The 24,131-nt window shown below is 43.9% G+C and overlaps 1 protein-coding gene across 1 annotated transcript; it reads left to right on the plus strand.

The window, feature by feature from the left end:
* The first annotated feature begins 8,463 nt into the window (after positions 1-8,463).
* On the plus strand, positions 8,464-23,538 carry garre1 (granule associated Rac and RHOG effector 1). The gene is made up of 13 exons (XM_068741235.1): positions 8,464-9,363; positions 14,972-15,184; positions 16,123-16,266; positions 16,474-16,569; positions 16,757-16,918; positions 17,202-17,360; positions 19,459-19,556; positions 20,363-20,488; positions 20,693-21,723; positions 22,076-22,241; positions 22,368-22,505; positions 22,922-22,997; positions 23,212-23,538. Exons 1-13 carry the CDS (start codon positions 8,860-8,862, stop codon positions 23,536-23,538), a joined length of 3,240 nt encoding a protein of 1,079 aa, XP_068597336.1. The 5' UTR covers positions 8,464-8,859.
* The last annotated feature ends 593 nt before the right edge of the window (positions 23,539-24,131 follow it).

Genomic DNA, 24,131 nt, shown 5'->3' on the forward strand with positions numbered 1-24,131 from the left:
TAAAGTAAATCAGTTCAATTGTGATCTGATATTTAAACAAATTTGAATACTTGAAATGGAAAAGTTAGGCAACATGTATATCATACTATTAATTGCTTGATATATTTATGCAATGTGTTGATGCTTTGAAGAAACCTCTCTTGTCTATGTTGTGTGACAGCCCTATGTTTTAAAGCTCTGTATCGATGCTGTTCAGTAAAAAAAGCCATTACCCTTATATTACAGTTGAATAATATTGTTCCGTGGTTATATGCCATGTTGCCACCAACAACACATTTTGCAAGCCCATGCGTTTCATTGATTCAGGCTTGTTTGAGTTTGTGTTGTGAGACAGGACTTTCATTTGGATGCACAGAGCTCACAACACTGTTTACATTGGTGTGTCAGGCGGCGGCAGGCTTACTTTCTTAAGCTGGGTGTTTAGCACAGCTATTTTTATTTCACATCTTTACAAAATATTTTGTTGGGAGAACAGAATATCTGGGGGTGCAAGCATGTACGAGTTAACGTAATAGGATGTCACTTGTGTAATCATGTAATTCTACAAACAAAAACAAAAAAAAGCAAGTAACGGTAGTTGTGACAAAATAATTACTGCTGAAAGATTAAATCTATTGTGAGCCTGAGACTGACATCATGGACATGAACAACCAATGGAGCAATGGACTCCAGCAGCAACACAAAAATAACTGCTGACCAACACTGCATCTGAGAACTTCAATCATCTCTATGGTGGAACAAATAACTCTGTTTTGAGTTGGTTTCTTCATCGCTTCATCTCCTTGGGTGCCACTGGAGTTCCCCCGAGCTAACAGAGAACACAGGCAGTTCTCCTTTCCAAGAGAAGCCATGTTCATGATGTATCGGGCCACTTCACCCTCCCCCCATTTGTTTTGTCTTCAACAAGTGAATGTCGAATGCTCATCTTTCACTTTTTGTCAGTGGAATGAAGGCATCATTTAGCACTCAACAAATTGAAATAAGACTGAAAATAGCTCCACCATGAGTGTTATGATGGTGTAAATCAGGAAATAAGCATCCCAGGGCAAAGTTTTAAGATGCTCTATAAAAAAATAACATTTGCTGATCCTTTTAAAGGCAGTTTGTAGATGGAAGTTTTGGTTCTTCCCCGCCAGCCTTTAACTATGTTGCCCATGCAGATATCCTAAATGCCTGTCCGGTTCGTAACAAGGACCTGCTGTCTTCCCTGTGAGGGAGGTGACATTTCATCCTAAGTGAGCTGAACTTAGGGTTTATAATTCCCACTGTACATCCAGTATGTATATCACAGCACTTACTGTAGTTCAAATCAACGACAAAAGAAACATGCGAGCAAAAATTGCCGGTATGATGCTGCAATGAGCACAGCCGGCATCGCCTCGCTGTGGTAAGGTGGTTAATTTTACAGCGTCTTGCGTCGCCAGTCAAATGACGACTGCCATTGGGCATATTAACTTTTGTGGGGGAAACTCTGTGGCACAGGCCTTGTAACATTGGAAGTCTCACCCGTGTCTCCTGGGAAACCAGTTTAGCCTCAGGCAAATGTTCCCAGTGAGATTGACGAATGCCCATGATGGTATAGCAAGAATAATAGCAGGAAATGTTTTGTCAGTGCTTCTCAACAAGTAGGGTCGTAATTCAGGCTCAGCTGCGCAGCTAAAAGGCCGACAGTTGAACTGATGCAGATTTGATGCTGCTCAAGGCAAATTAGGAAATGGGTTAAGCTGGTGTTTGGTGCTTAATACTTTAATTACTTAATCCACAGACCTGCTATATCCTGTTATTATACCTGTAAATTGTTCCACCCATACACAAGCTATCAACAGTAATAGAGGCATTTTATGGCCTTTGTGCAGAAAGCTGTGGTCTGTGTCTCAATGCACTTCTTGATGTACTTGTGTGAGTTTTTTGTCTATTGTTAAAATGCAAAGGAACGCTTCTACTTTGTTTGTGTTGAGATTTCTAACTTGTGTGGCTTCTCCATATCTGCCCTCATTGTGCCTGAAGTGAAATAATACATTCTTTCTTTAGGCCAGGTTAAAATTGCAGGACCCTTTTAGCTGGAATGCAGTACAACCTGCAACCTCAGTATATCATCTGCTCAGCATAGGCATGCTGGAAGCATTTTCATCCCCACAAGTTGTCAAAGCCTTTTATGAATGGAACTGATATCATGACATCATCAAGGCTGTCATTATTATTATTATTATTATTATTATTGGATTCTTTTATTAAAGCACTCCCTTGTTGAGCCCCCTCAGTTGTGAACTTAAATTCTGCTCTATTCTCTATTGTAAACTGCTTTTCTGAAGGGAATGTGTGCTTGGATTAGATTGTTCTCTCATCCATTTAGAGTTAATTTGTCGTCATGTGTCCCATGGAGAAATGTGAATTAATTTGTAAATATAGTTTAGAGTGTTGGGACACATTGTCATTCGATTCGTGCAAAGGGACATGTTGAAATTTCTATTTTCATGTAACATAGACTTGTCCTCGAGTTTGTCCCTTGTTAGACCTGTCGGCTATTTTTGTTTAAGCCATAAGCTACTTGCACTCTCTGTCATGACTGTGTTCTAGCCGTATCAGCCTTTACGCTGATAGAGTAATGGGTTTGTCCTAACTTACTCAACAGGAGTTCATTTTAAAAATAACGCAAGTTTCACTACAGCTAAAAAATGTGGAATCAACCAAAAAAACACAATCAAGCAAAGTAAGCTTAGACTTTACAGTACGGATGAACAACGTATTAAGATGAACGTATTATGATGAACAACGTATTTTGATGATTTTTTTCCAAATCTCCAAACCCTCAGAACAAAATCAAGACCGTAACAGGATTAGTTATGAGAACAAAACCGAATGCCACCCTAAAACTAGCCAAAGATTTGTGGATGCTACAAAATAAGCCCTGGAGAGATAGTGTGATGGTAGGCGTAATCTCACAATAAATATAAAATCCTAGCCATGGATGTAATTTTCTGTTCAAAAAAAGTCACACAAAAAGGGAGTTTTTTTTGAGTGCTGGTCTAGCAGAGCAGGGTTTGTCACAACGCTCTCCTTGTGTTCTGTAGTCCAGAGAAGCCTGGCTCAGCTCCTGTCACACAGTTGCCTGCGGCACTTGTCCTGTCATTTGGTTTGACCTCTTCGACCTGTCTGCTGATTCTCTTTACTGCAGCTTATCTGACTAGAGGAATGTCCTCAGTGAAGCTTCTTCCGTCTCATTTTTCAAAGCTTCATTGTTATTTTTTTATTTTTTTACCAAACTTGTTTATATTTCTTTACTAAAAATGCTTAAGCAATCTCTTAAACACAACCACAATCACTTTTGATATATATTTAATACTTTTATATACAGCAATACTTTGAGAATATGTTTTACAACATATGTCTGGTTCTCCTAATCTCCACATAAAGAGGGTTCTGGGGAAATGCATTCCTTTGCTTCATTGGCAACAGATGTAGAGAAGATTTTTTTCTTCTTCTCTGCGCTGAACCTTTTTGGAGTGTCTAAAAACAGTGTGGTGTGGACCAGGCAGCTGTTTTGCCCGTGGAGGCTGAAATAGACTTCTTGAGAGAGCTAATGTCAGCCCTGCGGTTGGCGTGTCAGACGGACTGTGTTTGCCTCACAGTGGCAGAAGGACAGGGAGCTGTCGGTGTAGGTAACAGCTGCCCCATCCACGGCGATTAAGCTACCTAGCTGTGATGTTACAGCCACAAAAATGTGGCTGGAGACGTAACTGCGTTTGTTAGAACAAGTTGCAATGTCCTTAAGCTTACAGCAGTTGACTGGAGGGTGGACTGGTTTGTTTTAATACAAGGCTTTTGCTTTTTAACAGCTGGAATCAACCAAAAAAAAAAAACAGTCAAATGCCATTTCCTTTGAGCAATGGCGTTTGTGCAGATGTACTGGATGCCATCCCAGGTGTAAATACGGTAAGCATAATGGAAACAAAGCGGCTTTTTGTTGCTAAATTCAGTATTTTTTTGAAAAGACCCCCTGAGTTGTCCGCTGATCGCTGCAGTTTGTCTTGAGGGTTGCACAGATGAGAAGTCATACTTCTACCCGGTGGCTCAGTTGTGTTTGGCGTTTTTGTTCCTGGCGACAGGGTGCTTGCTCCAGGAAACCTTAACCCCCTTCCTGTTGAAGCTGAGCAGCTGACACATATTGAGTGGAGAACTAGAGCTATCATTAGCCCAGAGCAGCCCCCTGCTGGAGGAAAGCTTTAAGGTGGGTTGGCGCACCTCCAATGCACATCCGGAGGGACTCTGTTATCATGTTTGTTTGGGTGCAATCTCTAGGATTGTGACCTGCAAAAGGCTTGCAGCCAACAGAGTGGCCCCAAGAAGCAAGCCGATCTCATTCATATTCATGCTGTGTCTGAGGTTATTGGGATAACCTTTGATTACCAGGTTGTGTAGCCAGGAATGCGATGTTGACCGCTTACGCTTGCTTCACATGTAAGTAACCCAAAACGTTCTCTGAAACAATAATGTGGCTTTGTAATTTTGGCAGAATGGTCCGTGACTCACTGCATTTAATCAGTTCCTACTTTTGTTATTCTCTTTGAAGAGCATGTTAAAACTAAATCAAAGCTCGAGGTTTCCACTCTAAGAAGCAGCGCAATCTTCATGTCGAGCATCAATACAATACCACATGGGCGGCTGTGGCTGGTTGGTAGAGCGAGCGAGTGAGTGGGCGTGTGAATGGGTGAATGTGAGGTAAAGTGCTTTGGGCACCACAAAGGTGTAAAAAAGCGCTATATATATATATAATATGCAGTCAAAGTGCATTCAATTTACTTGCATACAGCGCTGCAATGCAAACCTATGTCGACTTTCTTTGTCCACACTGCATAAAACGACAGCCAAGTATCAAACTTTTCAGGGCACCTGGCTCATTCTGTGGCTGCAATCCCTGGGATTTAGAAGTCTGCACAGTTGCACTAGTTGCCCTCAATTTGCCACAGACTAACAAGTCAGTGCCTTATTTGTGTTGATCCTTGTGAAGTTAGCGATGCACTGTGCCTTGAATTTATCTTCCTTATTTGGTGTTTCTGTGTCAAGACGAGAATTTGTGGATGAGGAAATAATACACTGAAAGCAGATCATGTCTTATATTGGAAAACACAAGGAGATGAATCTGAAAACCCTGATGTGACTGAGTGAATCGAACATAAAACGAGTCCTCATTCTAGTACGGTAATTACTTTTGCAAGAAACCATATTTAATATTAATCTGTCAGATGACATGTAAATGTGTCTGTGTAAGCAGATCATCCTCTGCGAAACTTCCTTGTATAATAACTTGAGTGTTTGCTTGTAATGTAAGGGTTAAAAAGTAGGAAGCAGATCCGTTGTCCCTTCACGAGAAGGTCACCAGTTTCCCTTGGCTCCCTCCCTCCACTTTACAGCAAGGGACAGATGAGGCCGAGTTGATTTTACCCCTCTGTTTGTCAAAGGAAGTGTGGTTTGAAGGTCGGGAGAAATTTGGCAGGGATTCACAATTGAAGCTGTGCATGCAGTGCTGTTCAGCAGCAGCTTTGTGCACAATGACAGCACTCTGATTGGGGTCCCCCCCCCACAGGTTGATTTCCTGATTCATCCAAAACACAGAAGCGAGCGTTTAGCATGGCCCAACGAGATAAGAGTCTGAATGGGCCACAGAACGATTGTGCTGCGGTGTTGTGCAGCAAACAGACTGCCATGTTGATGTTTGGTGTCCCGATGAGTGTGGCTGTATCCATTTTGTTGCCACAAGAGCTCTAAATAGCAAAGGAAGTTCAGTGATGGACTGATTTCTTTGAAAGCTACACCTGCTGGTGTGAAGTCCAACACAGAATCAGGATGCAGAGTTTAGTTTCTCCTCCGAAATCATTTATGCCTCCTGTGAACTTTAGCCATTGACCTATTCTTTTGATTTGCTCACACCCCAGAGTCCACATTTCCAGAACCTTTTTGTATTTTCCTGTTTTCAAGTGTTTTCAGGACTAAATGTGTGTGTGTGTGTGTGTGTGTGTTTTTTTTTATATCCATCACAAGGTGACTTTCTGGAATAATTGCAGAGAAATGTGAGCTCGAATTCCCTTTTGACTTTTACAATGTAAATTATTATATTCATAATCAAGTGCAAAGGCTTAAAAGAGAAGGACAAGCCACATAATGCCACGGTATTGAATGAGAGTTTTGTGACTCCTACTGTGTGGAGCTCAACAGACCATGCAGTGTCTTCCAACAATGGCTTATTGCAGGGATTTCTCTCTGCAGCTGTGTTCTACTAAACCCAGACACTGGCAAAGATTCTTTTCAGAGACGTGTGCTGTGGGGCATGGTGTTAGTAATCGTCTGGAAATGTACAAAACGAAAGCACTGCGCTTTAAAAGATGGCGATATAATATCACCGATACCACCACGTTTATAGGAATGTGGCTAAATATGGTCCTCTTCCCATCCGAGCAGAACAACAGTTGATCATTTCAAAAACCTTTTTTTTTTTTTGGAGCATTCTTGGATTGCATTCAATGGATTATAACAATTATAGTAATATGATATAAAATAAAAGTCTTGGACTTTGCTCTTTCTAATCACAAATGTTACTTTAAATGGTTTTACCAGGGAGTGATTTGAACTAAGTGGATCTTGTAGAAGTGTTTTAGAGGGTCCTGGCAATCAGATTTAAAGTTTGAACTGCAGCATGTGAAGTGGTGAATGCTTTAATGTGATATTAAGAGCTGTTGTACCCTGAAGGGATTTTATTTAAATATAAGAAGAAAATAGACCACACCTATAAAGGCTGAAACCACATTTGCAACTTGGATGTGATGTCAGCGGTTAAAGTAGCTGCATTTTGTCATTGTTTTTTGGCAAAGGTTGGTTAAATTCAAAGCATTAGACACTAAATGTTTTGTTTTTTTTATCTGCCACAGCTTGAGATTTTACTCTGTAAATAGCTTGCTCTCTTTTAAAGATAAACCTGAACCGCTTTAGGCCTTTCTGCTGACAGTGGAAAGTTGCTGCTGCACGCCACAGAGCAAACATTTCTGACCAATGGTCAGCTCCTGTAGATCAACACAAAGTTTGATAGCACTCATAAATGTAATTACTCAAGCTCCAATAAGTTTGTCTTATTGATTATTTGTTTTTTCCTGTATAGTAATTACCTGATAAATGCATTCCACTTCTTATAAAGTAGAATTCCACTCCATACAGTCCAGACATTCATGCCATCAAAACGGCACTGTTCAGGGTTATCTGAATTTTAGAGACGGTAGACAATGAGAACGGTTTATCTGAGGCTATGCCAAAATTATGTGCGTCATTCTTTGGCACAGGCTTCACTTTCACACACAGTTTCCTGGAAATACGTTAATTAGTGTACATGTAATATCTTGCAAAATTTCAAGAAGAGTAAAAATTCCTGAATCGGCCCGTTGTTCCAGATACACTCATCTTGTTGACGGGTTCTTGGGTTGGGCTACAAACAAACAGACACAATTGAAGACATACCCTACGTAATAAGACTGAAGCTAGGGTTTGATCAAGGATGATTTTTTAGTCCGATTTCTACCAAGCGACTATGAAACTTTCTTACTTCTGCCCTCGGTATGATTACTCATTGACATTTTTAGAATCAGAATGAGTATTTAGAGGAACGTCATTTGTTATTTGTTTCTTATCATTAAGAAATACGACATTTAGGTTTATCATAAGAATATTAGAGAGAACCTTACATGCGGTATTCATATGTGCCAGTAATTTAAGGTAAATGCTACAGGTGCTGTCGATAAGGTTGTGTTCTAAAAAGGGCAGACCGGTTTATTTAAGGTTAGAACAGCAAGTTGGAATGAAGTTCTTTCTTAGTCCTTAACTCAATATTGACCCTCTTTCTTTGTGTCTACCCTTTTCTCCCTTAGGAAATGACCTAGAGGCCTTACAGATACATTTGTGCTTTTGCCGTTCTCATCTGCATCCGCAGAGAACAGCAAGCTCTGGAAGCACACTTGTTTCCATGGTGAGTAATATCTACCTCAGCCAGCAGACGGTAGAATCCAGGAAGCTGCAGGAGTCTTCGGGACGTGCAGACAGAGCTATCAGCTGGCTACTTGCTCACCGCCTGCTGAGTCCTGCCTTGTGAAGAGGATTTGAGACGGACTGGATCTGTCTGCCCTTCACCTCCCACAGCTCCTCTACCAGCCGGTGCACAAAGAGATCCGAAACCACATCCTCTGATTCCAGCAGTTACTTTGTTGTTTGCCATCTTCCTCTGTGCTGTTGACCAGTGTCTCCTTTTCCTTGGATATTATTTTCCTCTCAGCTTTTAAAATGATCGTGTTCTTGTATTAGTGCAAGCTGGTATAGGTTTATATATGTACATGCATATGCGTATATACTGTATGAAGGATCCCCCCCCCCCCATTGTGAAGGAAAGTTAATGCACTTTAGAACTTGGTTGTATTATTACTTAAATTAAATTAGGGAGTGGTTTGACTTTTCTTCCACTGTTATGGTAATTCTGTTTGACGTTGGAACTAGAGACCTTGGAGGTGTGCCTGTGCTTTTTTTCTTTTTCTATTTTTTTTTTAAAAGCTGGGACTGGTATTTCTGCAGCCGGGCTGCATGTGAGCATTTCACTCAGACTGCCAGTCTTTTTGAAAGCACTCTGAACTCACCCAAGTCTGCATTGCCTCTCTGCAAGTCACACTGAGATGAGCCTCTGGCAGGTGGAATTCTTGACTTGTCTTTTTACTTAACTTGAACAGTTTCAGGACAGTTTTGTTGGGTTTTCTTGCAAAGAGGAAAAGAGCACATTTCTTGGAAGAAACAGAATTGGAAACAGCAGCTTTCGGTGCGGTCGCACCACTTATGTATTGTTGTAGTGCGCAGGAAAGTAAAATGGACTACAAGCGTCGCTTTTTGCTTGGCGGGTCCAAGCAGAAAGTGCAACAGCACCAGCAGTACCAGATGCCTGAGCTGAGCCGGACCCTGAGCGCCCCCTTGGCATCTTCTTGCTCGGCCTCTTCGCCTATCGGGACTGGAGTGGGCATGCATGGCAGCTGTCAGCCACCTCCATCCATTGCAACTACCGCAGTTGCAGATATCCAGCAAGGCATCTCCAAATATTTGGATGCTCTCAATGTGTTCTGCAGGGCCAGCGCCTTCCTTACAGACCTGTTCAGCGGTGTGTTCAGGAACTCTCACTATTCCAAAGCAGCTATGCAACTGAAGGACGTGCAGGAACACGTCATGGAGGCAGCCAGTAGGCTGACTGCAGCAATAAAGCCCGAGATCGCCAAAATGCTCATGGAGCTGAGTGCTGGAGCTGCCAACTTCAAAGATCAGAACGACTTCAGCCTGCAGGATGTCGAGGTAGGTGGTGTCACAGAATCCTGCAGCATGTCACCCTAGTTACCTGCTAAACTTGTTTATGCACAGAAGTAAGTCACATTGTGTTGACTGAAGAAAAATGACTGGTCTCGTGTTCCAGCAAACAAAAAAACTATTGACATTCAAGGATCCTGTTACCTGACATAATATGAATAAGCGCATAACCTCTGGGCACCATGTCATTTCTCTTATTCGTTTACTTGTGACTCGTCCTCAAGCTTGTGCTAAGATGCTTTATTATACCCCATCAAAATGCTGGTTCCGTGAACCAGTGTTTCCTAGCTTAAATAAGCTTCTCACGCCCCGTGTTATGCTGGTGTAAGGATCTGAGGGTGAGGTGTGAAAAACACTGACGATGTGAGAAGAAAAGTTGTCTTTTGTCAGTGTGAATATCGCACCATCTCTCCACACTGTCGATAGGAAATTTCTTACGTAAAATTTTGAAACACTGTAGCTGAGGTGTTTTATAAGATGCATTTGGAGCGTTGAAATAACCAGTTGTGATGTGGGGGAGTCTTGTGTCTCACTTGATTCGTTAAATATGAACTTTTCCTGAACATTATTCCATTGGGAGGATTTGGGACACGCCTACAACTGATCAATAAAGCCAGGAAATCTATTACTGAGATGGACCAGATAAGAGTCATGAAAGGAGAAGGAAAAGAACATGAGCATAATTTGTAATGGCGTACTTAATGATGCACATTAACAGCTAAAACGTGTGTCCAGACGCTTGACGAGGTATCTGACTAGCGAGGAACTCTGTGTACTAATCCTGTAGTTAAGGAAACCCTGCTTCTAAATCTACCCCCAATCCCTCTGCAGGTCCAGAGAAGGCTAATAAGAAGCAAGTTTCATGAGGTAGCGAAGTATGTTCAGCCTTAGAGGGAGGGTTTTCAATATGACAAAGGAATTATTTAACCTGGTTTTATTGCCATGGTTACTTACTCTACACTCCTAATCTGCATTATGGGATAGTGACCTAGAAGACTTAAAAAGTAATTTTAAATACACTGGATTTAAAAAAATATATAAACTGCAGTGAGAGTTCAATAAGTCTTAGCGAATTGTTCCTTCCAGCCGAAGTAGACTGCATGTGTTCCATCCAATGGAAAAGAGAGTCAGGTGATACTCAAAATGCTCCTTTCCTATGGGGGTGTACAGAGCCTGAAGCAGGAAGCCTGGTTGATCAAAGAAACTTGATAACCACCATTGTGCTACTCACTATCTTTGCTGAGGGGGGGGTTAGGGTTAGGATTTTATGTCTCACAAAGAACATAAAATTGGCTGTGTCAAACTTGCTTTGTTGTTGATGCCTCAGCTCTGCAGGTGCATGAAGCCACTTTATATACACATGTTGATGCTGTCCAAACCTCAAGCACTGGCTGCTTTAGGTTCCTGTCTCATTCTGAATTATTATTTGAAAATGAGTAGAGTTGACAGGTGCGCTTGTTTTTAGAACTTTAGAATGATCGCTTATTGTGATGGAAAATCTTCATTGCAGTTGCATTTCTTCTGTGCTGCCATAACAGACAGCCTCTCAAGTGGACCCGTCAGCATCAATTATCTGAATTTTCAGCTGTAACCACACCCAAACTCTGCCTAAACCCAGTCCTTCCCCGTGATTACGGCATCTATTTATCTTCCATGTAATACGCAGTTGTCAGACTGTGGAACTCCCAGTGTGGCCATCCATCTTCTATTTCACAGATTAGAAGATGTGTTGCATCTTCTAATAAGATGTGTTACATCTTCTGTTGCTAAATATAAAATTACTGTAAAACAGAGTCACACTGTGACAAGAGGTAATTGAATTCCTTTTAAATCTAATTGCTAATTAAGTCCAAAAGTTAGTCAAAACATAAGGTTTTTGCTGCGTAATTGCTTAAATTCCTCTGTTCAAACACCTTTTAGTCTTTACATTCAGAATAATGAACGCTTTTTTAAAATTTAGACAAATTCAAATTCTGTGCCAGCACTTTAGCAATGTTCCGCAGGTGGCTTTGTTAAAATAGTGGGGTTATTGGTGTTTCCATAATCCAATAACATGGTACATGGCTCCGACCAAGACACTGGTGAGGCTGCAGGACCTCAGTGGATGTGGCTGAGCCCAAAACAGGAAACATTTTTGCACCACAGTCAGTAAATCTGACTCTCTGTGGTCTTGGATATGCACAGATGAATTCTGAGGAAGCCCAAGTCTGAAAGTTTAGACCGCATGTCCTGGAACTCAAACTCAGTGTCTAGCTCTGGGCATAAAGGGCACATTTATTAAAGCGGAGAAGGAAATGCATTAATATTTTACAATTGTTTTATTTCAGTGTGTTGGCTATACCTTATAAGGAGAACTCTGCTGCACAATGCTATTAATAAAAAGTTAATAAAAACAAAAACATTTGATCATCTGATTTTTATACGACAGAATAAGAATTTAATAAGTGAGTTATCATTCTGCAGTACTACATCCAGTAGGTCCGTATGCATGCACAACTTAAAGTTGTTTCGGTCCAGCTTGTGGTCGTTGCTGCTGATTCAGCCCTCCCCTCGTGATGTGATGTATTTGACTGTTAAAGGGATTTTCCTTTGTCTGCAAACGTTGAGGAATGCTATTTGGCAGCTGGATGTATTGAGAAACAAAAGCTTTTTCGAGTTTGGGGGTTGTGGTATGTGAGATATACCCCCCCCCCACACCTCCCAACACATGAACACAGACACACACATCTCTCCCTTTTTTTTTTAACCATTTTCTGCACGAAGGTCCTCCAAAAGTTCAGGTCACTGCAGTCTGAAAAACGGCACTTTTTATTTTCCATCATTGCCCGGATCTCTGGCTGCTCTGTGTGCCTCTTCTGGCAAATATGCATGAACACGTCACGGTTTGTTAGGAGGCCATTTGCCGAGCTTGTACGCTTAAACCACAGAGTAAAGACCAGAGGCAGACACAGCTCCAACCAGAGAGACCTTTACGGCTGCTTTGAAGTAAACAGTGTGTGCTGGAAAATCCCTTTATCTGCACCTCTTAAAAACGCTAGTGGTTTCTTTGTTTTATACAGTTGCTGGTTTCTTGATGAAATGTGGTTTTATCATATGAAGCTACATTGGATTTCAGTGAAACATGATGTATTTATTACATTTTTATTTCTGCAATTGCAGGTTACGTTTCCTTGGTTCTTATGACTTTGTGCAAAAGATACAAAGTTAGACAGGAGAAAACATGCCAAGGTACAAAAATGTAAAACATTTGTTGGACGAGGTCTATAGTGAGGTTACAATAGAACGGTGTCGACAGGAGAGCTTCTTACATGTGCTTGTATCATCTATCTGCACAATAGTGATGATACACATGATCAAGAATGCTGTCATTTCCATTTCCATAGACATATTTGCTCAAAAACTTAATATGTCCCTTCTTGGTCCATGCTACGCTAAATCTCTGGAGCGCCCCCCCTCCTAGATTTGGTGCATTTGCAGTGCAGGTGTTCTCAGAAAATAGACGTATCCATGTTGATTGATTCATGATTCTCCTTGTTTGGGCTTGAGAGGGGCCCGATGTCGGCTTGGCTCTGCTGCACTCTTATTTCTCATATTTTCCATGACTGTGTGGGATACTGTGCAGCCAATCACATGTGTTATCCATTATCTGGTGTTGTAGCCATGGCCTCGCCGTTTTTTTTCTTATTGTAGATGAGTTTGTAAAACCTTCACTTTCATTTGGTCTCTCCAGCCTGTTTTCTTGGTATTGTTCATTCTCCATTAGAACACACTCCAGATGATTTCAGTTTGGGTTATTTGGCTGTATCAATTTTACCTCATTTCATCTCTTATTTGTCTACTTTGCACCAAGATCAATGCTTACTTTTTCCCTTGGAGTACATGAAATAGTGAATATTGATTATCACAAGCAAATCTTAACACAATCAAAATGTTCAAGTAACTATTACTTTATTATTATGTGTATTTGTCTGTTTAATTTTAGCAATTATCCATTATCAATCGAAGATGAAACATTCTTCAGTCAGTAAGCAGTTAATACGTAGACCTACACACATAGAGTAGTGGCGTTTACAGAAAACATTTCTGAGAAGTGACATAATGTCTGATCATAGCCTCGTCAAACAAATACTCATAGGGGGTGTGTGTATACAAATCCATCTCTTTGTCACCAAATGTAAAAGTAATTGGTGCCATTTTTGGTGATCTCTGCAAGACAGTCGCAGCCTTGAACCTTTCCTGCTCAGCTACCAGACCATAAGCAGGATGAACAGGGGATTCTGGCTTTGATTCAGGATTGAAGTGGGCTATTTTACAATTATTCACTTTTCCATCCTCTGTCATCACCAGTTTCCTCCTTTTCTATGTATCCAACTGACACTGACTGTTTCCGGCTACTATTGCACTGACATTTCGCGGTCGGCGTATTTATGAGCCTCAGATGATTATTTAAAAGCTCTGATTTCCTGACCTTTTCATCAAATGCCACCTTCAGATAAAGCTTTCTTTGTTCAATGTGCAACATTAGCATGTCGGCACTCTGAATTAATCTGTTACCTACCAAAGCATCACCATGCAAGCGTTTGTCACTGAGCATGTTATTGAGATTAAAGCATCCGCTGTGGCTGCGATTCAAACATGTATTAGTCGTTCATGCTGGTGATGGCAGTGGTAAAATGCAGCCTCTTCTAAGATGGCCGTGCATTCATTAGTTCAGGATGAAGATGCACATCCGTTCGGCTGATGCTGAGCTTCATGTGATTGTTGCTGCGCTGCGTGATGAAGGTGTCCGTCTGTCACTGTTGATGATCCGAGTCAGGACATATTAGAGGTGGTGGGTCGGTGCACAGATGAGATTGAACACACGGCTGAAGCACTAAACAGTCATCGCATATTAACATCACCTGTCAGTTCAGCTCGTGTTTGTCCTTGTTTTTTCCTTTAAGTAACAAAAATGAAAACAACACAATCACTTAGACTGATCCAGTTATACTTCAGCAGTGCTGACAACCTTGGAGTTTTTAAACTCCAGTAATTTCATTGAGCAATCATAGTTACATCATTGTAACGAGAATGACAGACAGTTGCTGCAAGTTCATTTGAAGGCATTAAGGCACACGCTTGACACGGATTTATTGCGTATTGACATACCGAGGCTGTCATTCAGAGACGAGAACAACTTTATGATGTTAGAAGCAGCAAGGAAACAAACATTCCTAAAAGGGGGTGACTTGAACATGATCAGGTTCATCCAAAAGTTTGAAATTGTATTTGCTGTCATTTAATTCTAAATGTTTTAGCAGCTAAAATATGCCGTCTTGTATAATTCATATAAGCCCTTGGTGTGGGACAATAAATGCAATGTTCAACCAACACAACGTACCTTTCATTAGCCAGACTTTCACTTTCAGCTCATTTTGTTGCCAAGTAGGATAAGAACTTTGTTATGAAGAGTGTTAACCAGTCACTGAAGCATTCAAACTAACATGCCTGCAGGCACTTATTTTTTGGTGTGTTTAACACTCTGACTCAGGTTGTCTGGCATGCAAAGAATGGGAAACGAGGTATGATATAACAATGATCCGTCATGTTTTTCTAGGTGCTGGGTCGGTGCTTCCTCACAGTGATGCAGGTCCATTTCCAGTTTCTATCACAGGCTTTGCAGAAGGTCCAGCCCGTGGCTCAATCTTGCCTCGCAGAGGCTCTTGCCCAGGCCCAGGAGCGTTGCACCAATGCCCGCTCCCAAAGTGCCGACATCGGGCCTCTCACAGAGTTGGAGGAAGCCTCTCGCTTATGGAAAGCTGCAGCTCAGGTATGCAGCAACAGTGTACCACGGGAGTGTTCTGGTACCACGGGAGTGTTCTGGTTCAAACCTTGGAAAAGCTAGTATGTTGCAAATTCATTAGAACTGATGAAAGGCTACAATCTCCTTTCTTTGGGCTGCAGATTCCGATGCACCTGTATTTGTTATATTCTGTAAAATTATCAACACTAATCCTTATGAAGAAAACTAGTTCTGTGAGAACCGGACTAAGCCCTAGGATAGTTAGTCCCTCTGGCCCATTTTGAAGTTGGTCGTATGATGCGAACCAGAGAGTAGACTGGCGGGTTGATTTATCCTTTAAGCTCCGGCATGCAGAGTGTTGGCCCTGGGGAGGACAAAGCTTGCTAGATCCACCCCAGAAAGCCAGTTAACCACACACACAAACCCTATTCCAGTTAGTCTGGGTTACTTTCACTTGATTTGGCTCAGTAAAGTAAAGTCCAACATAGATTAAGTAGCTTGGTGGTGGGCAGGCTGTCTGTCATGCTAAGCCTCAATTCTTCATGAAAGTCCAGGTCAGGTATCCGAGTCTCTTTTCTTGGTGTCCTTCATGAAACGGGTTCCGGTGCTGCATTACATTTTAAGGTAAAGGGAGGTAACCAGGATCCTTTCTCAAGGCGTCAAACATGCTTCCCATCTAAGAAGTTGTAATAGTGTAGAATGTTCCTGCTGTCAATCTGACTGGATACTCTGTGATGCCTTTTTAATTTATTCTTTTGCATTTTTTTTATTGGTATTGTTACATGTCGATGAATTAAATACGAAGGACCTTCAACGGAAACAAGACAGCAAAGGCTTTTTTTGAAATGCTCCTCTTAGACAGGATGTTTGACTGTATTTGTACTGTAATACATGCTACTGTTTGACTGTACTTGTACTGCGCTAACATTATAGCTAATAAATATATTCATCATCATCATCATCAGGCCACAGCCAGGCTGAGAGAGAGGGGCCGGGATGGCGGTCTGGCAGGTATCCAGGTTCAGCAGCTCTTCTGCTCCAACAACACCACCATCCCTCCTGAGCATCAGCTGAAGGAACTCAACATGAAGATTGACAATGCTTTACAGGTACGGTAATCTACCCTCAGGCCATGGTAGGCAATTAAATGTAGGATTATTGCAGTAAAAGAAAGTCCTTCTGCTAAATGGTATTAATATTTCACAAACACAGGGAACAAGGTTTTGTCATTAGAAGATGGAGGTGGTATGATCCGAACCTGTTGTTCTTAGTGACAGAAGAAATGTTGGACTGATGGCCATTCATTTCTCTCCAAGGCCTACAAAGCAGCGTTAGAGAGCCTGGGCCACAGCGAATATGCTCTGAAGGCTGGATTTCATCTAAACCCGAAAGCTGTGGAGGCAGCCTTACAGGTGGGTTCAAGCTCAAGCAGGAAGAAAATGCCCGTGAAGATTGATCTATTAAATAGGCACACGCAGACGTATTCTTTCCATGGAAAACGTTTGCTAGATTAATTATAATCCTAATGTAAAAAAATACCATCAGTGTTTCGGAGTGTAGCGCTGTTGTGCGTGTGTTGTCATGCATTTGTCTTTGCAGAGTTGCTGCAGTGAAGCAGAGGCCCACCAGGCAGGCAGAATACAGACCACCTCCCAGCCAATCCAGTGCGAGCTGCCCACCATTCCTGTGCAGATTGGCACTCACTTCCTCAAAGGAGTGTCCTTCAATGAGTCGGCGGCAGAAAACCTCAAGCTGAAAACGGTATTCTCTCTGACAGGTCACCCAAGTTCTCCTAAAACATCAATTACCAAAGGAGTTGGCGTCAACCCGACATCCTCGTTTCCTTCCTGATTTGATTGTAGCGTTTTAAATGGCACCAATTGTTCGCTCGGTCAGTCATTTTAAAAAGCATCACCAACTTCTGAATGATTACGCGGACCACTGAGAGCTGTAGTCCCTTTGATTCCTGGCATCTGTGGTGTAACGTCATCAGACAGTGATGACAAACGACTTGTTTTGATGGCGCATTGTTTTTCCTGCTCAGCACACGATGCTGCAACTCATTAAGGATTCGCTGGGCCAGAATGGAGTGACTCCCAGGGATGACTCTCCTGTCACTGAGGTTCTCAACCAAGTCTGCCCATCTAGTTGGAGAGGAGCCTGCAAGACAGCTGTCCAACTTCTGTTTGGCCAGGCTGGTCTGGTGAGTGAAAGTGTAAAGAACTAGCGTCTAAAGCTCTATTTTGCTGGGGATCCCATCTGTGCGGAGAAAACCCACGCGGACACTGGGAGGGTTTTCTCCGGGTGCTCCGGTTTCCCCCCCACCGCCAAAAACATGCAATTTGGATCAATTGGCTGCCCCAAATTGTCCGTACTGTGTGAGTGGTTGTTCGTCTCTGCGTGTTCCCACGATGCGCTGGCGATGCATCCGGGGTGTACCCCCCCCCCCCCCCCCCCCGCCTCTTGCCCATTCCAAGCTGGGATACGCCCCAGCAGCTCTCGTGGCCCTCAAAGCGGTAGAAAATGAATGAATGAATCCTATAATCTTGTGACAGCTGCGCTTCCATTTGTGACGTGTTCTCAAATATGGCCTTGTGATCGAAATTTCTTTAACAGCTTCATGTTGTTTAAATATCAATTGCGTAAGCCACATTTTAAATGGCAAATACTGCATTTCATTAGAGCTCAGGTGACGGTATGCTGGCCCTAGGCTGAATTGAATCATGCTAAATTTGTCTTTTACCAACATCTGAAGGAGAAACAAAAAAGGAAATATTTTTTTATTGAATGCAGATCATGCTTTGGATTTATTTTAGTTTTTCTTTCCACATTTTTAATCCTGTTTGGGCAAGAAGATATACGAAGCAACGGCTGACTTGAAAGTTTTCCTTTCTGTCTTTATTCAGTATTTTTCTCTGGCCAGCCATCAGTCACCGTGGTGCAGCCGATAGCGCAGAGGAGGTGGCATTCTGACGTGAACTGGCCTGTTGTACTTCACTCTCCTTTTGTGCGTCTGGGGGTTTGGCTTGCGTCTCATTGTTTGTCAGATTTGTACTGGAGATCAGAAGACATGTTCGTTTGCTTTAAGCCAGCCGAGAGGTGTAAACAAACACTCCAGAGACGCACAAGAGGAGAAGCATTCCTGTGCATCTGGCTGAAGGATGGGCTAGCTCGGGTGGATCTGAAAAACAGAACCCCCCCCCCGCCCCCCCCCCCCGCCCCCTCCTGCTGAAAAGGAGATTCATGGGGAAGGAGCGTGAGCAGCAGGAGTCTCCTCAGAGTAACACCAGTATGTTTCTGCTCTGGTATTTATTTCCTCTGTGGGGCCTGCCCTGTTTTTTTGTGTCGAGCAGAGGGAGTGTTTCCATCCAGTCCCGCCACCCCGAAGCTAACTCTAAAACTATCCCTGGATGATGGATGAGCCCTTTGCATTAACTCCTTATTAGACATTAGAAATAGATTACACATAGGCCATACAGCAGTGTGCATGACGAGCACACACACGCCACACACTGTCTGTACCTTCTACACCCTAAAAGCTTACCATTACGCTCATCAAAGTGCAAACGTCTCCTGTTTGTTGTCGTTCGTTAATGCTTCAAACTCCTATGAATCAGCAAATCTGTTCAGCTGTCGTTCCTGGAAACCTTGTTGGACAGCAGCCCACGTTTTCTTCTGAGTCACGCCGGGCAGAGCCCTTCAGACATGTCGGCCTCGTATATTTTGCCACTGTCCCTCCTCTTCCTCCCACCAGTGACCTTATATCACATGTGTTTCGACAAGGCTGACACTGTGTGTGTTTGCGTGTATCTCTCACATGGCCTGCCTGACGTTTCCAAGGATACGCCTGTTTTTTAAACAACAATAGGGTGACTTCCTATGATACAGGAAATACACTCCTCCCATTTCTGTGACCCGACTGCATTGGCCTCAAAGGGCCATGGACACTTTCAAAGGACTAGCAAATAAACGTGACTAACAGGAGGCAGGGGGGACGGCCTGTTTGCTGACACTGTCTGATTGAGTGACTTCAGCTTCCTTAAAATCGGTCAACAATGACTAGCCAGTGCCTTCTTAGTGGATGTTTTCCTGTTGCCCTATGGGAGTAGGGATAAATCTACCTGGTTTCCTTGCTGCACCGGCTAAAGTTTTGTTGGGTTTACAACAGGACGAATTCATGTCCTTATTATATTAGATGTGCAAACTAGACTACAAGAAAGAATGGCGTAAACATTTGTGAACTTTTGCTGAAGCTCGTGTGTTATTGATGCTTATGAAGGCGTGTCTTTGCGTCCCGACAGGTGGTGGTCGATACAGCTCAGATTGAGAACAAGGAGGCTTACGCTCCCCAGATCACTCTGGAAGGCTCTAAGGTGGTGGTCCAGGTTCCCTCCACATGGTAAGAACATCTGGTCACTTTGTTTAAGAAAGTGAACCACTTCCATCCAGATAGAGACAATTATCCTTAAAAATAATCGTGTCAATGTTACAGCTCAATTCTTTTTCTATTTTTTTTCCCATCTCGAACAATTCCAATGTTTAATGAATTTAATTTCTAATGATAAATATGAAACTTACGAACAAAAATTTAGTTATAACCCAGGTTCAATTGCCTGCACCAGTGTTTAATCATGTGTGTCTGTGCACACAGCAGAATGTCAGTGTAAACAGACACGTTTTTTTTTTTTTTTTAATCTTAATGTAGTCAGTCAGGGAAGATTCCTGTTTTCAGCTTCCTTAAAGTAGCATGTGACAACTGTCAGGATCTAACCTTCGTAATAAGCAAATCACATGGGAGTCTATCGATATGATATCTGTGTTTACTCATGCAGGTAGGTTGTTAATAACAGGCTCTGTGCTGCGCTTCTCAGGATGCACAACAGCCTAAACAAGCATGAGGAACATCTTGGTCTCGATTCCATGAAGATTTGAATTGAATTTAGTTTTGTAATGGTAGTAGTGAAAATCTAAAATTCGGGTCATCTCAACAGTTAGCATTAGTGAGTTATGTGTTTGAGTCCAACTTCAATGGAAATTTGTTAAATCTACAAATGGAACCTTTCCAGCAAGTTTGGGCTCTTCTTGTTTACTTGTCACATAATCATCTCTTGAGCAAATACACCTGGGGCTCCATGTGAAATATAAAATGCTGAAGAAGCAATTTGTGTTCTGGGATGCTATTTGTGTCTGTATGCACATGTTCAGGTGTCTGAAGGAGGACCCGGCCACGATGTCTCTGCTTCAGAGAAGCTTGGATCCGGAGAGGACACTTGGTCTGGTGGACGTGCTGTACACGGCAGTGTTTGACATCAACAGGTGGCAGGAGAGGAAGTGAGTGGATGTTATCGTTTACCGCTCAGTATGTGTGACCTCATGACCTATAGAGATGATTTTTATTTATACAAAAGTTATTTCTTCCTTGTCCAGAACAAATGCTGAAGAATGAAATCACAAATTAGTCAAGTGAATTAAGATTGCTGTGTTCACTGGTATCGATTATTGGTGACTAAATGTCTGACTTTCTCTTCCGTCAAGAGAGCAAGCCTTGCCCATCATTCAGATCCAGCTGCAGCGGGAGAGCCCCGACTACAGCGCTCACGCAGACCTGCCACCAGGCACCACTTCCAAGACCTCCAGCGGATTTCCCAAAACGATATCGAAGCTGACTTCCAAGTTTACCAAGAAAGTGTCGTCCAGCTCTAACAGCGGGGGCAGTTACTCCATCCCGAGCACCCCATCCCGCAGCATGCTAACAACCGGTAGCTCCGAGAAGGCCAAGAGCCTGGGCCACAATGATGGGAGGCTACGCAGCATCCTGCAGATGACCAGCCTGTCCTGCAACCCTGAGCACAGCCCGCTGGCCAATGGCTCTGCGTCTGACGACCAGGGGATGAACCTGCCCACTGACCGAGAGATGCAGGATGTCATCGACTTTCTCTCCGGGTTCAATATGGGGAAATCCCAGCAGGCCTCGCCGCTCATAAAGAGAAGAAACTCTGTGGCGTCTGCGAACCCTGCTGAGCTGAAGCCCCCGAGTGGACCCCCACCAACCTTACAGTCGATCTCCCACAATGCCCTGCGGTCTCCAGCACAGACCCTGAGCCAGCCTCAGCCTCCACCCCAAGCAGTGCAGAAACAGCAGCCACAACAACCCCCTCCTCCACCCCAACAGACCTCCCCGCAGGCTCTGCAGTACTACCAGCACCTCCTGCAGCCCATCACTCAGCAGCAGGCACCTCCTCCTCAGCAGACCCCGCCCCAGGTTCTGCCACAGCAAAGAGTGGCAAGCAAGTGGCCCGGCTCCTCCGGGCAGCAACCCCCACCACAAGGCTCCACGGCGGGGCTGCCCCCCCTCGGCCCGATCGGGCAGTGGAGCTCTCCTGGGCTACCAGACCTTAGCTCAGACCTCTACAGTCTCGGCCTGGTCAGCACCTACATGGACAGCGTCATGTCTGAGATGCTGGGTCAGAAGCCGCAAGGGCCCCGCAATAATACTTGGCCCAACAGGGACCAGAGTGAAGGAGCGTTTGGAGTCCTGGGAGACGCGCTGCCCTTTGACCCAGCAGGTGAGCTTCACCATCCTGGGGTGTGCTTGAATGTTCACTTTTATTTTCACATCAGACAGTCGGGCATCGGCTGCTGGCATAATGAGCCGGTATTAACGGTATAAACTTTGTCGTTTGGATAGTATGAACTTCCACATGCAGCTTTGGCTGTACGTCGATGCTGGATCCAGTCTGGGCCGGCCACCATTGTTAGTTACAGGGGAGCTGACTCGGGCGTGTGGCGTTGTCTTTGTGATTTTTCTGCTTTGGTGGACAGTCTGGGGTGAAGGATTGAGCTCCAGGGAGCCAAAGAGAAAAGCTGAGCGTGCCAGAAACTCACCGCCGTGTTTGTCCCCCCCCTTTCTACGCACAGTGGGCTCTGACCCGGAGTTTGCACGTTACGTTGCTGGCGTCAGCCAGGCCATGCAACAGAAACGGCAGGCGCAACACATCCGTCGGCCCAGCAACCCACGCAGCAACTGGCCAATCCCCGATGAGCAGCACAGGACCTGGTCCCACCCAGAGTACTACAGTGAGGGGTAGGTAGTGTGAGAGTCCCCACACGCTGCGTAGAGTTTGAGCCGAGACGGAAGCAGTTCTCCCTTCTGAACCCTGTCCTGGTGACCGCGTTCAGGAAGACGAGCTTGCTTTGGTTGTGTCCTCAGGGAGGCCATGAACAGTAGCTGGTCAGGCAATCAGGGGGACTCTGCCAGTTCCAGCGATGAGACGTCTTCAGCCAATGGGGACAGTTTGTTCTCCATGTTTTCTGGGCCAGACCTCGTGGCCGCGGTTAAACAGAGGAGGTGAGTAGCTACCTCGGATGTGATCCCCGTTACCATCCATCGTGTACAACCGTTTATCTGGAGCCTATCCCAGCTGACTACGGGAAGGGGGGGGGGGGGGCGTACACCCTGGATGCATCGTCAGCACATCGTGGGGCCACGCAGACACGCTTACACACGCGGGGAGAACATGCAAACTCTGCAAAGATAGGAGTCAAACCCGGAACCTTCTTGCTGTGAGGTGACGGCGCTGCCCACTGTGCCCCCCCCCCCCCCCCCCATTAAAATGTTACGGATTGATTTTGTTGGTAAACCATGGTGCCTTTTCTCCTTGTCTTTTGATTACAGACTTGTTGATAATTGTTGCAGTGAAAGAGGACGATGAGGAAGTATCTGTACATTCAAATGAGGTTTAATGTAAATGTATTTGTTTGCAGAAAACACAGCTGTGGTGAGCCTGAGGTGTGCACCCTGCCCTCACCACCACTCCATCACATCAGTGATGATACCCAGGTAGGAGTTACGGGTCCCCGGGTTCGGAGACGACCAGTGACGAAACCTTTGCTTTGGCTGCTTAGTCTGTGGACTTGGAAAAGGATGCTGTTTGAATTCATTTTAGATGAGCTCAAACATTTTCTTTTTTAAATAGTTTTCAGATTGGACCGGTCTGGTTGTGACTTTTCGATTGGTTGACCTTTTCAATTGCCTTTTTATTTTGGTCCCACAGGACAGCAAAACTAAAACCTGGCCTCCCAAAGCACCGTGGCAGCACTCGAGCCACATGAACACCATGCCCAATCCCAGTTCGTCCTTGTACCAGATGAGCATCCCTCCTTCCTCCCAGTGGAGCGACTCCATGCAGATGCTGCAGTCTCCCATATGGTCCAATGCCAGCGACTGTTCTCCTTCCACCGGCATCCCCTCTGGGTTTCCCTTCACCCAGCAGCAGCAGCAGCAGCAGCAACAGCAGCAGCAACACAAACCCATCACAAAGGGCTTTAAATCTTTCCCCTTCAAACACGAGCACAGGCCCCCCTACCTTCACCAGTACTGATTGTAAACGTCGTACCAGTTTACGGGCCTGCAGCTCAGATGAGCCACTGGGGGGGCCGAGCTGCACCCATTATAGTCCCACACCCACACAATTGGAAGAGTTCTTAGCCTCAGAGGCCAAATTAAGTACACACACTGGCTCCACATTTTTCTATCTATTTTTCCACATCAAGACATCTCCCATTTGAAAAAGAGACATATTTTGCAGTTTTCTGAACGTGCCACCCGAGCAGCAGGTCGTTCCTCCATGCGTCTCGAGACGAGAGCTGCTGCGAGTCGCGCACGGCCGTCACACACTTCCATCTGCAGCTGAGCGTGCGACTAGCGATTACTATGGGTCAGGGGCTTGAAATGCTCTCGTTTCGCCCGTAATAAATATACTGTCTACATAGCTGTAACTGCCAAATCTCACACAGTGATTCAGAATACAGCTACCATCTACTGTTTCCTAGCTTGTAAAATACTGACGTTGAAATATAAATATTTAGTTCTTTTTATTCAGAGGCTTTGAGCAGGCTCAGCATAAATATAGTTCGTCACTGCAGAGGGTATCGTTTGAGAGAGATACATTTCTTTTTTCCAACAACTGACCAG

The sequence above is a fragment of the Brachionichthys hirsutus genome, chromosome 1, assembly GCF_040956055.1.
Source record: "Brachionichthys hirsutus isolate HB-005 chromosome 1, CSIRO-AGI_Bhir_v1, whole genome shotgun sequence".
Taxonomy (NCBI): Eukaryota; Metazoa; Chordata; class Actinopteri; order Lophiiformes; family Brachionichthyidae; genus Brachionichthys; species Brachionichthys hirsutus.

Excerpts from the sequence above, each read along its gene's own strand:
- garre1 (XM_068741235.1), top strand. The coding sequence starts at position 8,860 with ATGTATTGTTGTAGTGCGCAGGAAAGTAAAATGGACTACAAGCGTCGC. Across the intron at positions 16,919-17,201 it reads AAAACCTCAAGCTGAAAACG|CACACGATGCTGCAACTCAT; the intron begins GTATTCTCTCTG and ends TTTCCTGCTCAG. Across the intron at positions 17,361-19,458 it reads TGTTTGGCCAGGCTGGTCTG|GTGGTGGTCGATACAGCTCA; the intron begins GTGAGTGAAAGT and ends GCGTCCCGACAG.